Here is an 18,126-nt window from a genome sequence, read left to right as displayed (position 1 = left end):
GATCTGGAGTGGTTCTGATGGCTACTCCACAGGTCCATATCTTTTAATAGTCATGTAGAATCCTCCAATGAAGCCCGAACCTCTTGGTGAATACCCTTGTATATATCCTTATAGTTTTACTCAACTCTTATTTTTATTTTTATCTTCTACTCCCAATCTGATAGCTCCTTGAAGCATGACTACATATTGTACTACTTTTTATTTCCTCGCAGCATCTGATTTACTAGTATAAACATTGTAGATAGTCAATAAATATTTGGTAAATGAATAAATAAACCAGGCTGCTGGTTTTCTGTCTCACTGGGGCTTTGCTTTATATAATATGCTCCACTGCACTAAAGAAGGTTATACAATTTGAAAAATGAAGAAACTAGGATCTTGCATAAATTTCTGATTGGGGACTTCAACATATTGGGCAATATATGAACTTTAATGTTCTCATAGATCAAAGTACAAAAATATTGGTATATTGACTGCCAGTGGGCCAGAGTGGAGGGAACGGCCACAAAAAATATTGATTATAATTAATGTATGTTCTTTTGCTTTTAATTTGTGATATGCTACTCAACTTAGTAAATAATGGACATTGCAGAAATAGATGAATAAGAGTATTTAACATTACTCTTAATATAATGAGTGCCCTTGGGAATAAAATAAACATAATTGTGATTCACTGTATAAAATCAAAGAACTGAACTGTGGATGCAATTTCCCTTAGGCCATTCATTTTTTTTCCAGTAGATTTACCTTTCTAATTATATTTTGCTTAGGCTAATTTTAAAATTACTTTGCATTCCCTGAGAGCAGTGTACTACATGTGTCAAGGGGACACACATTTAACAGTCATAAAACTCTCTGTAAAAGCAAAAAGCTATTTCCCCCCAAAGGATCTTTTTAGAGAATCAAAATACACAACTGATCCTAAGGAAAAAAATAGAAAAATTCAACAAGGTGCATATTAGTAACTTAACCGGGCATCTGAATTATTTTTTTTCTCTCTCTCTCTCTATATTTTCTCTTCCCTTTGTGTTCTACAACCAAAAAAATGCCTTCAATGAAATGTATCTGCTGTGTATTTACACTATGTTACAACTTAGAGTTTTAGTTGAAGTTAATGGCAGAGAATGTCAGTGTAAATTAAGAGCATTATCCAAATCTTCTTAATGAAGTAATGAATAGCCTCCTGAAGAACACAAGATGTCACAAGGCCTGGGTCCTAGAACTGACTCCTCTCTTAGTAAATGAGCTTGAGGAAGTAATTAACTCTTCTTTTTCTTTTAACCAAAGAACTAGAATGAGAAAGTAAATCTTTTTTAGTGTGTCATAAGTCCTTGTGAAACTCCAAAGGGGAAGAACAATCAGAAAGATCATGAACCAAGACTTTAAAGGGATAATGGGAGTTACTTATTTAGTGGTTTTGATTGGTCTTTAGTTGAGAAATAGCTGTAAGTGTTGAACCAGGTTTCCTGAAAAGAAACAAGATATATGAAATTTATTTTTCACTTACTGAACACAATTGATTTTTATGATCTTAGTATTGTATAATCAGTGTCATTACTAAGAAAGTGATTTCAGTTCCTTTGTTAAAGATTCCAGATAAATTAATGGGCTCATGAAGTTTATTTTAAATGTTATATTATTTTAAAAATGGATGTTAAGTACTGTGATGAGATTTAGTCTTCATTTTCCTATGAATGAGTTTTGTGAGCGATTGAATGTGTTATTAGCAAACTAAGATTCTACTTTACAGGAATATTTTGAAAACAAGCTTAAGATTGTGTAGGAGTTCTTAAGAAAAGGAACTAGGGATCCTTGGAGAAATGGCAGATTCCTGGACTGGGGCAAGAGGAAGTATAAGATAAGCCAGTAACATGGTGCCAGAAAATAAGGAAGTCTTCAAAACAGGATGGGGGCATGTTGAAAGGACATGTGTGCTAACTTGAAGGACCTCCTAAAAGCTAAATCTGGGACAATCTGAATAAAACAAATAATGATAGTAACAGGTTACAGTCCATATAATAGAATAAATTTCTATGAGTCAATGTTATATAAATAAATAATTGAATAAATAGAGGAAGAAGAAGCTGCTCTTGCTGACATAGATTTCTAATTAATAAATATGGAAGGAATGATAGAAATAGGAAATCACTGGCAAACACCAGAGTAATGATTTTTGTAGACCAAGTCCACCTATGCATGCTAAAATTAGCAGGTGAACGTATGATGAGAAATAGGATATTTGCATAGTTTCAAAGTATCTCTTCACAAGATACTTCATAATTTCAAAGAGAAAAATACTAACTTTACAGTGGAGAAACTTAGACAAATACCACATTAAACAAGTGTTCAAACTTATCATCTGTAATGAGATGTACCAAAAGCATGTACCTCCTGATAAAATGCACTGAAAAGGGTATATTACTTCTATATTTTTTCTCATTGTTTTAAATTATATATTTTATTTTGAAAAATTATAGATCCACATGCTGTTTTTTTATTGAGGTATAATTGACATACAACATTATATTAGTTTAGTTGTACAACATAATGCTTTGATATTTGTGTATTGCAAAACGATTACCATAAGTCTAGTTAACATCTGCCTCCATATATAGTTACAGATATTTTTTCCTTGCAATGAGAACTTTTAAGATTTACTCTCTTAGCAACTTTCAAATGCAAACAATATTAACTATAGTTGCCATGCCATACGTTACATCCCACAACTTATTTATTTTATAACTGGAAGTTTGTACCTTTTGACTTCCTTCACCCATTCTGTCTACCCCCACCCCACCACCCCACCCCCCATCTCTGGCAACCACCAATCTGTTCTTTATATCTATGAGCTTGGCTCTTATAAATTCCACATATAGTTGAAATCATATAGTATCCGTCTTTCTCTGTCTGACTTATTTCACATAGCATAATGCCCTCAAGGTCCACCCATGTTGCCGCAAATGGCAGTATTTCATTCTTTTTTTTATGGCTGAATAATATTCTTTTGTGTATATATATGACATTTTCTTTATCCACTTATCCATTGATGTTACACTTAGGTTGTTTTCATATCTTGGCTATTGTAAATAATGCTGCAGTGAATGTGGGGTGCATAGATCTTTTTGAATTAATGTTTTCATTTTCTTTGGATAAATATCCAGATGTGGAATTGCTGGATCATATGGTTGTTCTATTTTTAATTTTTTGAGGAAACTCCATACTGTTTCCAGTAGTGACTGTACCAGTTTTTTTACATTCCCACCAAAAGTGCATTAAAGAAAATTAGAGATCCCATATATCCTTTACCTATTTTTTCCCAATGACAACTATAGCTGTATATCATAAGATACTGACAACGATACAGTCAAGTTACAGAACATTTCTGTCAGTACAAGGCTTCCTCATATTGCCCTTGTATAGTGACACCCCTTTAAAACTGGCTTGTTTGGAGTTATAAGAATTCTTTACATATTCAAAATTGTATGAAGTTTTCCTTTCAGTCTATTAATATAGTGAATTATACTAATTAATTTTTTAATTTAAAAAATCATGGTAAAATGTACATAACATAAAATTTACCATCATAACCATTTTCTGTGTACAGTTTAGTGGTATTAATATAGTCATATTGTTGTGCAACCATCACCACCACCCATCACTACCACCCAGAAATCCTTTCATCCTGCAAAACTGAAACTCTATACCCATTAAACAGCTACTTCCCATCCCCTCTTCTCCCCCAGTCTCTGGCAAACACCATTCTTTCTGTCTGTGAATTTGACTACTCTGGCTGTCTCATATAAGTGGAATCACAGAATTTTTTTTTTTTTTTTTTTTTATGACTGGCTTATTTCACTTAGAATAATGTCCTCAGAGTTCATTGATGTTGTAGTATGGATTTCCTTATGCTTTAAGGCTGACTAATATTCTATTGTATGTACACACCACATCTTGTTTATCCATTCATTATGGACACTTGGGTTGCTTCCATCTTTCAGCTCTTGTGAATAATGCTGCTATGAACATGGTTTACAACTGTCTCTTTGAGACTCTGCTTTTCAGTTCTTTGGGGCATAGACCCAGAAGTGGAATTGCCAGATAATATTATATCTGGATCCTTCTTTTACTGTACCTCTAGTTTGCTCTTCTCCAAGCCCAGACTCTGAGTATATTTTCCTTTTAGAGATTTAAGTTTTAAAAGTTCTCATGCATTTATTTTTATAACGTTGTAAATTCTTAATTAAGAAGATCGTTTAGAGAATAGAGTATAGCTGTTATTTAATTTCCTGGCTGTGTCCAAAAATCCCTTTGTTTTAATCCTTGGTATTGCAGAAGTAGGTTAGTTCATTTTATTCTCTTAGTAAGTGCAGTAGAGTGGACATAATTGAATTTCTCTGATGACTCAGGATCTTGTGGTGGTTCAGGGCTATCACTGTGAACATCGATTCACAGCACAATGCACAGAGGACAGAGGTGATTAGAGATTGGAGCAAGGCACTAACCCCTCTGAACTCTTTATAAAACTAAATGCTCGAGGAGTTTATTATTTATGTGTTTGTAAACAAATCAAATAATATAGTATATAATATTTGAAAAATGTTTGCTAAACCTTGTTTCTCATCGGGCCATCTTTACTATTTTTCTTCTCTGCTTTCCTCTTTGCATCTGTGTCCCACATCACCAGGTATCGGGGCTGTCTCTCTTGCTCTGAGTAAGCACATTTAGTAGGTTAACTTACAGAAAGTTAACTTATGGAATCTGGAATACAATATTCATTTTCCTCTCCCAGCTGCATTTCTCTTTCTTTCACTACACTTCAAGGAAATAAAATAGTGCTTTTGAGGAGAAAGGATTAGAGAAAGAGAAGAACCGAGAAGCGAAAAAGCACAGAAATCAATTATGAGGAAACACAAAGGAGAGGAAGGGGAGAGGAGGTGGGGCAGGGGGTTAAGTGAGAGTAGGTGCAGTTGGTTTGAAGAGCCCCAGAGTCAAACTTTAAGAGTCTCTCTGTCTTTGGACTAAAGCCAGAACCCTCTGGATCTGAAGATCAATTGCCGGGAACCTTCTATGGCTGTGACAAGCAGGTCACTAAACCAGGGATCACTTTGGCTGGAATAAATGTAATTAGCATTCTGCAATAAGCAGTTCTCCAGTGCCTGCCATCCACAGTCTCCTGAACTCAATAACCACCAGTCCACCAGTCAAGAACAGAAAAGACCAAACCTCCGTTCCAGATGTTTTGTTCACCACTCCGTGGACAGAATGGAGTAGTTCTCCAAGTTCTCTAAGTCCCTTCTCTGTCCACTGCCTGGACATGTCTTTCTCTAATCCTGGGGCTGGTGGATTGGAGGGTCTGTCTTCTTTCCCTTCAGTTGATGAGCCCGTGTGTAATGCTTGGAAATAGAGGTCCTACCGTGCTAAACTGTTAGCTTTTACCTGATTAGAACTCTGCCTGACAAGGCGTAGTACCCATTTTTTATAGGTAACAAATGAAGATGCCTGGTATATTTTAAACATCATTTCCCAGGCAGATAGGACAGGTTCTTCACCCTTGTATTTTCATAGGGTTTACATGACACATGCCTAGGCGTGGAAGCAGACCTGGCAACCCAGAGTCCTCACAGTTTTAAATGTACCTTTTCTATGTGTTACTCCAGAATGGAGTTGAACATATTTTTAAGGTAATTTAATTACAAAGAAATTATGGCATCTAAGCCTCCTTTTTTTGTACAGAAGACAAAAACAAGTGAAAAATATAGGCACACTTGATGTCTAATAGATTACTGATGTTGCAGTATTTGTGATTTGAAATTGCTGTTCTACTTAATTAATTCACTTAAACAATCTAAGGTAGTTTTTATTACAAATATGATTCCTATTCTAGAATTTTTCAGTCTGACCAAGAAATAAACAGGAGCAGGTGCCATGCCCAGTGAGTGATTTGCCTGCAAAGAGATGCTCCTGAGGATGTCATAAGTCATTGGTTCTCAACCAGGGTGATTTTGCCCCACAGGAGGTATGTGACAATGTCTGGAGACATTTTTGATTGTCACGCCTGGGGAGGAGCTGCTACTGGCATCTACTGGGTAGAGGTCAAGGATGCCGCTAAACATCCTGTAGTGCATAGGAAGGCCCCTACAGCAAAGAATTGTCTGGTCCAAAATGCCAGTAGTGCTGAGGTTTAAAAACTCTGTCATAAATACAGGCAGAAGATACAGTACAGACTGATGGATAAATAACTACATTAGGAAAAACCCAAGCTGGTTCTACTGTCTCTGGGTTTTTCAGGATTTGTTTTCCTTTCATATTTCTATTTTGAAATCATTTTAGACTCACAGACTAGGTAATTCTCATCTCTGTATCTGTTTCCTTAGCACTTGGTACTTGGGAGGCTTTACTAAACGCTAAGTGAAGTCAAAGAGAAGGAAAAAGACATACCAGGAACAGATTCATTTAGGGTTCACTTCCATGTAAACTATGTGAGAAACCCAAGGGTTCAGAGCAGAGGGGAAGGTTTGTAGATAAGCTGCTTGGTTTCCTAGAAATGGGTAGCAGGTCACCCCTGCACTTGGCTGTGCCTTTGCTTCTGCTTGGCTCATGTTGCTTGGTGCCAGTGGAGTTGGTGTCAGGAAGAACATCTCCTACTTGGGCCACTGATGAGCTTTGGTCTCAAAAGAGATCATTTCACACCCTACATCTTTCTCCAGCCATTGAGGGTGGCCAGCTCAATCCTGTCGGCCAGGGGTCCCCAACCCCCAGGCCGCGGACCAGTACCAGTCTGGTACTGGGCCACACAGCAGGAGGCGAGCAGCAAGCGAAGGAGGGAAGCATCATCTGTATTTGCAGCCACCTCCAACTCTAGCATCACCATCTCAGCTCCACCTCAGATCATCAGGCATTAGATTCTCATAGGAGCAGCGGTCCCTGGTGCCGGAAAGGTTAGGGACCGCTGCTATAGGCCATTACCTATTAAATACGTGTGTATACATATTGTGATTAAAACACAGAAGCTTAAAAATTCAACGTTTTCTGTAATCCTGATAATAAATTGGCATGTATTCTTCCAGTTCCTGAATGTGTATATTATCATATAATTATTAAAAATAATGAAATTATAATTTATCATATACTATCTTACAACTTGTGTTTTTACTATACTATATCATGGACGTTCTTTATCTAGTATGATGGGTAAATCATTTAAAGTTGTCTATAAAATAAGGATTATAGTATCCAACCATCTACTTCAGAGGCATTAGACTCAAATATAAATTAAGATTTGTAAAGTGTATTGAGATTCTTAGATGAAAATACCATGAAATTATATACCATGCTGTTTTTAATTGATTATAACAATGTGGAATGATTCTATGACTAGTTTCTTTCGAAATGTCATTGAAATATTTTTAACAACATTCTAAGGCCTCAGAAAGCGACCATTATGGCTGCGTTACTGTAGTTTGTGTAATGCTCTCAGATCTCGAACACCTTTGTTGTGTTCCCCACAGGCAAATACGTGTATCAGCCTATGACCCCCGTGGAACAGCTTCCGAGCACGGAGATTCCTGCGAAGCCTCAGGAACCCACAAATACCATTCAGATCTCAGTCTCACTCACCGAACACTTTCTGAAATTTGCATCTGTCTTCCAGCCTCCCCTCCCACCTGATTCACCAAGGTACTGTGTGATCTCAGACCTCTTTATTGACAACTATCAGGTTAAATGTATCAATGGGAAGATGTGTTATGTGCAGAAGCAGCCGGCACCGCATTCTCACAAAATGAGCCCTGAGGAGGTCTCTGCACACGATGCCTTAATTTCAAAAGAGAGTAATACACCAAAAATAGATCACTGCTCTTCTCCCTCAAGTTCTGAGGACTCTGGGATCAATGCAGTTGGGGCTCACTATGTGGAATCCTGTGATGAGGACACAGAAGAAGGAGCAGAACTGAGTTCAGAGGAAGATTACAGTCCAGAGAGCAGCTGGGAACCGGACGACTGCACCCTTCTCTCCCCATCGCAGTCCGATCTGGAGGTGATCGAAACAATAGAAACCACCGTGTGAGCTTCCGGGCAGGAAGACACATCCTCTGATCCACACTGAGCTTTCTTGTACTTTCATCTGATGGATCCTTTTTCCAGTGCAGTTGGTATTTTCTACCTGTCTCTAATAACCATAGCAGTTCAGTGGTCTGCTGATTAGCTTCACTCTTGAATTAGTCTTATAACTCAGATTTTTTTTCTTATAAACGGTTTTCTTTTGTATCTTGACTTACTTTCTATGTAGCATCTGGTGTCATTAATTGTGACCCAGCCTTAATTTCACAGGGAACTTTGCAAGTGATGAAGCGATGATCACAGAGTGTCATGCATCAGGTTGAGGAGCTGCCCAGAGTGAAGGAGACCGCATTTTCTAAATAGTCAGTTCTTCACAGAACAACTCTTGGCGTTACTTTTGGAGTACTGACAGGCACCCTTACTGCCCTGCTGGCCCCATATGGGAATCAGCTTACGTGAGGGGAACAAAGTGCGCACTGGTAGATGCCATTCTGTCCCTTTTACCTGCTCCCCACCATCTGCATGGGGCTCGGCCAGTGTTGCCTGGGTTACTTCTAGGAGGGTACCGGAGGCCAGCTTGGCTCCTCGTAGTGACCAGTGTCTGCGCAACCTTCCATGCCCTGGGGTGGAGCCAGACCTTCATTTAAGAGGAGGCGACATCTTCAATTTCATGCTCAATCCGGCTTTAGCTGAGCACCTACACTCTGCAGAGTGCTCTGGGGATATAGAATGAATAAGACCTGACTCCCCATGAAGCGGGACCCACTGTCCAACATGGGAGATACCATATGCAGGTCACAGTGCCCAGAATACTCTGGGAACCCAGGAGAAGGAGAGATGTACCTGGCTTCTAGCTGGGGAATGCGTTGTAGCATTTGGGTGGGTTCCCCAACATTTCCCTGCTTTTCTTAATTGTTCTTCAAATCTGGGGAAAACTTTTAGGAAGTTATGTATTATATAAGTATTATATTTAGGAGGCGACCACATCTGACATCTTAAGGGAAAAACAGTAATAGTTGTAGTTAGCATGGAAATGCTAAGAACAGTCCTTTAGGGATTAGGAATGAATCTAATAGGTTTGGTTAATTCTGCTTCATTTGGTTGTATGAAGCATTAGAATGGTTTAGGCGAGAAATGGGTTAGAATTCAGTATAATGCATGGGTTTTTTATGCACATGCAAATGCAGTCGAAATAGTTTGCTGCTAAGTCAGGAGAATATATTTTGTGTAATATTCATTTGCTTTACTACAGTAATACTCGTAGTCTGTTGTACATGGTCTCTTTCCTCACACACGCAGATAAGTGAATAATTCTTATTTTGCTCTCTTCAGAATTCTACTCCTGATCTCCATTTACACCAGGTGTTCTTGTGCGAGTCGGTTATCTGCCAGTTCTCCAGATCTACTCTTCGTGAGGCAGAGTTAAGAATCCAGGAAATTTAAATATGGCCTAATGAAACTAGAACTATCAAAGTTGGAGATAGAGAACTATTTCGTGTATTTTAACTGTCCGTGAGTGTGCTCCTGTGGCATCATCTTGTGCTCTGTCATCATTCTGGCACGTCACTCCTAAGTTTGTATTTTAAGAAATGAGAAGAGGCCTGTTCTGTTCTTCCCTGAAGCCTCCATAGGCTTCCTTCACAAATCACTCTAGGCCGAAGCTGCTCTTCTAGGTGTATGTGCAGTTTGAGTGATTGGCTGGACACTTTGTTAGGTTTAGGTACCCAAAACATCCACAGGGTTTAGAAAGCAGAGTGTACATATTCCTTTGAGAACAATGTTAGGTAAAACTTTCTACACTAGATGAAAATGCAGCATGAAGTTTTCACTTATTGAAATGTAAGGACTCAGCAAGTCAAACCAATAAGGTGGGGAGAGGAACTCCAGGAACAGCAGGGCACAGGAGAGGACGGGTCGGGCGGGAGTGCAGAAAGGGGCTTCCCCATCTGCCTGGCCCGCCCAGGCCAGGGGGCTAGGGACAGACATGTGATCAGCTCTGCCTGAGGCTCTCGGTGCCTCTTGTGATTGAGTGGCCAGCCGAAGGGGAGCTTGGGAGCCAGAAGCCATGCAGTCAGCCATCACCTATCTAGGTTGATGACAGTGGCACTGTGGCCCTGCGTACACCCATCCCCGTGGGTGAGCTCACTGAATCCCCTGGTAGGCATACGGAGGGTCTTTTTTCTCTACATCATTCCTATCAGTTCTCTACTCCGGGCCCTAATGGATAGGTGCATTCCTATCCATTAGAATAATTGGAGACCACCACCAGGTCACAGGACCACGTTTCTGAAGCTGGCTGTGTCAGGGTTGGGCCCAGTATCAATAATATCTATGACTTTTGCCTAGGTTCCTGTTTTTTAAACTTGCGAACTGCCATTCAGATTAGCCACAATTTTAATGGAATTTTTGGATTTAATAATGATTGATAACACTTTAAATATTTGCACAAGCTCTTTATAATGAAAAACTCACTAAGCTTCACTTACTATGATCTATTTTGTAGAACTGGAGATGTTCCATTGGATTCTAAATATCAGATGCTCCTGGATCTCAAAATAACCTTTTCTAAACAAGCACAAGCAAGAATTTCTTTTGTCCTAGCACTGTTAATATTAAATTCTCTAGAAAATCATGTACGATTGAACCAGAATTGTTTCTTTACGCTTGCATTCCAAAAACAACTGATAAGGATATAAAAATGTGTAGTTTCAACTTAAATTCTAGGCCTGTTCTATATATAAAAGAATTTCTCTGTAATCCTGATATTATATTGCTCACTTGTATAAACATATTTATAGGCACTTTAGAAAATGTTTAGACTGCAATGTGTATTATAGACACTGGACACAGTCGTGTTAAGTAGCCTTTTGGTTAATACTTGTACATTGAGAGATATGAAAGCTTTAAACTTGGACCAGCTGGCGTGCTCACCTGAACAAAGGGTTGGGCTACGTGGATGGAGAAAACTGCTTTCTTGGGCTTTTGTAGAAACTTGGCACCATTCCTACTTTTTGAAAGTTGTAAAAGCTATTAGGTAGAAGATACAAAATAAGCGCTGTGAGGAATTCAGCTTTCTTATCTCACTAAGATTTATTTCAGAATTTTTAAGTTTCAAATATGCTCAAAACTTTTCTGAGAAATGATACAGCAATTAAAGTGTTTTGTCATTATAACTACTTGGTACATTAACAAATAAGGCTTTCCAATCAACTCTAGATATTTTTTTACCTCGTAATTTTCAAGATTCGAAAAGAGAATTTGAGGAAAAACCCTAAAGACAAACAGTTGCTTTCCTGAAAAGGAAAAACTTGTAGTTTAAGGAAAAACTTGTAGTTTAAGGAAAAACTTGTAGTATTTTGTAATACTATACAAAATAAAATAAAATAGACCACCCAAACCAGAGCCAAACCATAGAAGTGTTGCCCTGAAGTACTTTTTGGATTCAGTCTAGGATGTGATTGTCTTGGGGGTGGTGGTTTTATTTCTTACCCTCTACTTCCTGGCCTGATTGAAGCATCACAGTTCTTTCTGAACCTATCGGAATAGACTCCTTTTATGCACTTTTCTCTCTGGGTAGTAGGATGCAACCAGATAATTTAGAAAGGTGTGAACATATCCAGATACATTTGACGATATAAATACTACTAAAGAAAAAAGCGTAAGTTAAAATAATATTTATACAGTCAGTTCTTGATTTTTCCGTCGTTTGCAACATTTTATTGCAACAGTTTGGCTTTTTACATGAGGAAAACAAAATTTTAACCGTTATCTTTCCTACACCCCTCTCCAGAGGAGATATGAACCAGAATTAAGGACGTCAGTTGTATTTCAGGCTTTTTAGAAAGTAGTATGTGATTGTGTCTTTTCTCACTGAGGAGAAGGGGAGAAGGGAATGGGAGTTCTGCTGACTTCATCAGTACTGTCATTCTAGGAATGTCAGTATTTTCTCACATCCAAATAAGTACAAAGACACTTCTCAAAATTAATTTTGGAATTATTTACCTTTTCAAAATTTTACGCTCCCTTTCAATATTATGGATAATTGAGAGTTGACTGTATTAGGAAAGGGCCACGTTTCTATTCGTGCTTTGAGTTCTAATCTGTTAAGATCGAAGCAGTGCTCTCTTAATAGTCCGAACAAGTCTGAAAGCAAATCATCGCTAGACGTTTTAATATTGAGCTTCCATATCATTGTGTTCATATACACTTTTTTAAGGCTGTTTATACCTTGCAGTATTCACTTACTGTGCTATTTTTTAAACCTCTATTTTAAAGTTTTAAGCACAACGTCGACCATTCTGTAATTTCCTACAATTATATTGTTTTCCTACTGACAGCTCAACTTTCCTTTATGTATAATACTTTAGGAAAATACTACCTTGTAAAATAAATGTGATTTTTTTTCTTTTGTACCAACACAAATTTGATGTTTTGGATTTTGGAATATTCTCTTCTTGCAGTCCCCCCTTTTGACAGGTTCTGTCTGATTTAAGTAACAATACAGTGTGAGCTAAACAAAACAAAACCAACATTGTAAAAATGTGAAACATTTATATTGAGTGCTCACCTTGTACCAGGAAATAAGCAGTTTACATCTTTATTTGAACTTTACAGAAACTTTATGAAGTACAGGTAAGTGTTATACATAACATACACTAATGGTCATCACTCATAATAACTCTTAGACCCCTTCGTAATAAGAACTTTTTCATTGGGTACATTAGGTTTATACAAATAAAACTTACATTCCCCCACAAACAGTATTTCACACAAAGCCACAAGCTTTGTATTCAGTTCATAAATGCCATGTAAGACAGTTCTACCCACAAGTAGGTCCTTGCGGGTGCGGCCACTTGGTCACCGAGGTTCACGGTCCAGACCTCAGCCTGGCAAATCCAGGAGATCAATTTTACTTTCAGCACACCCAGAAAAGAACAGCTTCCGGAGTTGACTTTTTTTTGAGTAACCTCATTGGACACTGCTAAATAAATTATTAGTAACAATGATATCATTGTTAGTATTATTAATAACCATAGCTCAACAACTACCTTACTGCTTTCTATGAGTAGTAATCATCACAGCAACCCTCTGAGGGAGATTTCAGCATCCCCACCTCACAAGCCAGGAAAAGAACTCAAGAAGTAAACATTTGTGTCCCACGTGGCACAGCTTGTTAAGGAGTCAGGATTTGAACCCAGTTACTTTGGCTCTAGAGCTCACGATGTTGGCCCTTTGCCTGTGTTGTCCACTCTTGTAAGCACCCTTCCCACCGTCACGATACTTGGGGGCTGAGTCAGGAAGCTGCTTAGTGAGCCTGAGAGGAGAGCAGCACCTGTTCCATTCCTGTCCCCAACCCAGCGAACACCTTCCCACAGGCTCATGCCTCCCCCAGGGTGGCTGTTCTCCAGGCAGTGTTGGGTAACACCCACAGGCTTCCTTCCTCTTTCTTCCTTTTCTGTGCTCCACACAGACCTTCCCCCCCGCCCCCCGAAAACACACACACACACACACACACACCCCCTTCCATCCATCCATCCACACACACACACACACACACACACACACACACACACACACACACACCCCTCCCCCCCTTCCATCCATCCGTCTTTGGGCAAATATCTCAGGGCTTTGATTAGGCCATAGCTTTTTCTGTGTTTAATCACGTCTTGACTAGCATTCAAGGCTATCTCTTTCTGCCTTCACAAAAGATAACTTGTCTTTCAAAGTGACTTCAGATAGCTAATCCCATCTACTCTGTGTGCATTCTACCAATTTAAGTCTACATGATTGTGTTGGCAAGTTTTAGAAGGCATTTCATTGTAGCTCTTACAATTGCTGACTACACACACTTTTATTCTGCAATAAACTTTAGCCTCTCATCCTCCTTACAGTTCAATCACCGGGAACTGGTAATGCCTTTACCCTTGGTGTGTCACCCCAGTTCTGTGCTGACACAGAACTGTGGGCAAGACAGTAACTCAGGACTCGGGTTCACTGCAGTAGGGTTAAAGGAGCAGCAACTGGGAGTCAGAGGGAATCCTTTAGGAACCAGGCAGATATGGAAATTTGATGGAAACAGAAGTGAAAAGCAAGGCAAAGTAAACTCCTAGGTTTTAATGGTGTTTTTCTGTTTGCTTTTTTGAATTTTCCTAGTTTCCTAAGATGAATTGATATTACTTTTGTAATCAGAAGGAAACCCAGTAAGTTACGTCGAAGATGCGGAGTCCTAGGTCAGTGAGTGCCGGTGGAGTCTGACTCGGCTGGGTATGTGGGATGGGAGCAGAGAGCCCGTGAGTCCAGGCAGCATCTCACCTGCTCGTGCGCCTGCCAGACAAGACAAGAGTGTGTGTCCTGGAACTACTGGCCTCCACTGAGGTACAACCCCATTCCAGACTTCCATCCATGGTTAGAAAGTTCTTGGGCCAGTGGGTTGAAGAGAGAGGATTTGTTTCTTAATTATCTTTCTTAGTCCCCGGCCTGAAGCTCTGCATGTGAATTTGGAGATGGGAGATCAGGAAGGGTGGGCTGTAGTGGGACATGTTAGCTCTCTATGTCACCTAGCCTGTCACCTAATATAAAACCCCAGGTGATTTATCCCAAGAAAAAGGTCTGGAACGTCATTGCAAGATGATGACAAAGCACAGCATCGTGGACCAGCAAAGTACCACACATCTGAATGGGGACTTACCAAGCATTTTCCCAGATGTCAACTTACCTGCCATACCAGTGACTCTGTGTGGTAGATGGAACAGGGTAATTTTGTGAGTTTATGGCTGAAGCAACCAAGAGCTAAGTCAGCTATAAAGAAAGGCAGGTGAGGCACATAAATGGCCGGTAAGTAGCAGGGCCAGAGCTCCAAACTTCGGCTGATTCCAAATCTAGCCAACGTGCAGACAAACCTCGCCCTGCTCCTGCTTAGACTTCTCTTCCTCATCTGTGTCTTTCCTCCCACACCTGAGGCCCCGAGACCTTGCACACCTAGGCCCTCCCTAGACTGAGACCACCCCTGGCTCTAGGTGGAGGCATTGAGGAGCCACAGCTCAGCCCTCTGGGCATCGTCTGATGTTGCCCTTGCCGCCAAGTTGCTCTGGCTTTGTGCCCATCTTGGCTTGACCTGGGTTTGCCACGAAGCCTAGATGCTGCTTCATGCTCAGATGTGAATTCTCTTGGGAATTGGCCTCAGATCTTATCACTTTCGGTATCAGCTGCTTCTGCTTTCTCCCCTTCCCAGCCCTGTTGGGGTGGGACCTTTGGTTCCAGCTGCCTCCTTCAACTATTGCATGCCCTCATTCATCATTCACTTTGGACTGGCCACCTGGGGCCAGTCTACCGCAAGGCACTCACTGACTGATTACCCAGCCGTGAACATCTGATCTCTGCCTTAACCAGGACCCCATGCATTAATTAGGCTTAGGGCCGGCTTTCTGCTCTCATGTTTACAATCTGCCTGTGTAAACTGTGATGCCAAAATTCACGAAACAAATGTAAGCACAGCCATGTATCTGCAGAATGACCTGAAAAGCCATAACAGTCTATCTGCAGTGCCACTATAGAGGCCAGTCAGCCAAGGAGCCCTCAGGAAGGCCTCGGGTGGGGAGATGGCATGGCGCTGTGTCTTGGGGGCAGCCTCATCAAGGCCTGGGAGGGATTTGCACAGGGACCCACAGAACCTGTTTTACCTGGGAATCTAGAATAGTGAGAGGTGGCCCTAGCATGATTTAGGGGCTACACTGAGTATATGGGGAAGACACTAGGGATTTGGGGTTCCCAAGGAACCCAAGGCCCTAGATGAATGAGGGACCCACAGTGGGCATCTCTGGATAGGTTACTGAGAGATCAGCCTAAGATTAGTAGGTCCAACTAGAATTCACTGGTGCTTTCAGATTAAGTGTCAGGGCCTGTGCACTAAATTCTGCCCCAAAGGATTTATTTATTCTCACTCCGTGATCAACATATCCAAGAGTCAGAGACTGAACTCTTGGAGCTGCAATGTGTTCCCTGAATCGAACAGGAAATCGCCTGGGTCCCATATTATGCCTGATATAACCACTTAGGGAATAATGGGGTCATGGCAAGGTCAGCGATGGGGAGGATGAAGGGAGGGAGTTGATTGGAAATCACCATCTTAGGTGGAGGTGGGGGTGCATTGTGGGAGTGTTGAAGGATGATGGGCCAGCTCACTCGTCTGGAGAGAGAAGAGGCTGGGTTGGGCAAACTCCCTAAAGACTTCAGGCTCCCTAAAGACTATTAAGACCAAATCCTGACCTTCGAGATGGATGTAGTGCTGAGTTCTGAGAAAACAGATGTCAGGTAGGGATGGGGCTACGGGCCTCGCTCAGTTATAGGGAAGTACCCCAGTGTGAAACCGAGGCCCAGCCCCCCAGCAGCTTAACAGCAGATCCTGCCAGGCTCCTGAGCCAACTACCCCCTGGCTGGGGCAGGAGGCAGAAGTCGGGGCCTGTGCACTAAGAGCCAAGCTCAGGAAGGGACTGTGCAGAGCGTAGGTGGTGTGCACCATCTCTCATCTTACCTATCCCATTCCCTCCCTGGGCTGCAGACATTCATTCATTCATGCAGGTGGACATATATTCAAAAGCATTAATTATACTTACCTTTCTAAATTATTCCTAAGTTTATACTCAACAGAAATATGTACATATGTTCACTAAAAGAAGGATGGAAATAGGCCAATAGTGGAAACAACCCAAATGCTCATTAACAATGGAATGGATAAATTTGGGTGTGTTCATACAATGGAAAACTAAGCGATGAGAATGAATTACGTGGGTAAATCTCACAAACATAACTGGAGTGAAACCACTTCCAAAATAGTACATACCATTATTTATATGAAGTTCAAAACAGGCAAAGCTATCTATGCTGGGAGAGGTCGGGATAGTGGTTACTTTGGGGGGAGGTGCGATGAACAGAGAATTTAGGGGATCTCTGGGGTGCTGATCATTTCTATTTGCTTGATCTTGGTGCTAGTTATGCAAGTGTGTTCACTTTGTGAATTAATCTAGCTGTACAGATAGGGTTTGTGAACATTTCTGCCCATAAAAAGTTTATTTGAAAAGATAGTATCTTAAAGATGGTGATACTTACTCTGTTTTAAGCACTGGGTTATGGAGGACACGGCGTGGACAGAACATAAGCCTGACTTCAGGACTGATGGCGACAAGAAAACACTCATGCGTAGAAATAAGGTTAGTCAAACATTTTCCTTGTTAAGCTGGGGAAGGCTTCAGACTATTAGGGTTTCGGGCACATGGGTGGCAGAAAGATAGCCAAGGACAACCCAGAGAGGAGGGGCTGCTGGGGTGAACTCTCTGATGACCTCAGCTGCCCTCGGGAGCTCAGCAGTGCTCAGGCTCCCTGGGAGCCTGGAGTTGGCCCTTGGCTGCCCAGAGGACAACATACCGGGAGGCCTTCCCTGTATCTCTGGGCACATTCCAGGCGTCTGATTCTGAAGGTGCACCTTTGGAAAAACATTTTCAGCAGGCAGAGCTGAGTAGGAACACAGAGCTTCTAAAAGGGTTCTCAGAGCTCTGAATTATTTATTCACTAAAGCATTCATCATTGATGAGGCCCCTGTTTGCTTTCCTCTTCCACAAACACCTTCCCTCCCCTCACCTCTGCAGGCTCTGGTTGGTAATATTACTTGGTAAAGCATTTCCCACATGTCATTTGGATTTTGCTATAGATGAAGCAGATTGCTTTTATTTTTATTTTTCAAAAGAGCAAACAGCCTTCCTCCGTTCACACATGGGCGAGTGGTGGGCTGTACCTGGAACCCGGAGCTCCTGACTGGCAGCCCAGGGCGCTTTCCCACAGCCCATTCTGCTTCTGGTGGAGAACTGGGTGCCACTCCGTTCCCCTGGTGGCAGGATGGAGGCAAGTGCAGAGCGTGGGTGTGGGGGAGGGAGGAATTCAGCTGAAGCTGGCTGCTGAGAGTAACCATGTTTTCAGGTTGTCCATTCAGATATTTACTGTTTACTAGGTAACAAAGCTGTGACCAACCCTGCTGTGTTTAGCTACTCAGAATCCACTCCCCTCTCCTGTCAG

At 41.0% G+C, this 18,126-nt stretch overlaps 1 protein-coding gene across 1 annotated transcript in view; it reads left to right on the top strand.

Annotated features, from left to right (window-relative positions):
• Positions 1-13,533, top strand: part of CUNH3orf70 (chromosome unknown C3orf70 homolog) — a 55,293-nt gene extending 41,760 nt beyond the window's left edge. The window contains exon 2 of the mRNA XM_006925798.3: positions 7,509-13,533. Within this exon, the coding sequence (XP_006925860.1) occupies positions 7,509-8,065 (557 nt within the window). The 3' untranslated portion in view covers positions 8,066-13,533. The remainder of the gene's footprint in view (positions 1-7,508) is intronic.
• Positions 13,534-18,126: the final 4,593 nt, after the last annotated feature.

The sequence above is a fragment of the Pteropus alecto genome, unplaced genomic scaffold, assembly GCF_000325575.1.
Source record: "Pteropus alecto unplaced genomic scaffold, ASM32557v1 scaffold88, whole genome shotgun sequence".
NCBI lineage: Eukaryota > Metazoa > Chordata > Mammalia > Chiroptera > Pteropodidae > Pteropus > Pteropus alecto.
This window is presented reverse-complemented; position numbering and strand designations above follow the sequence as displayed.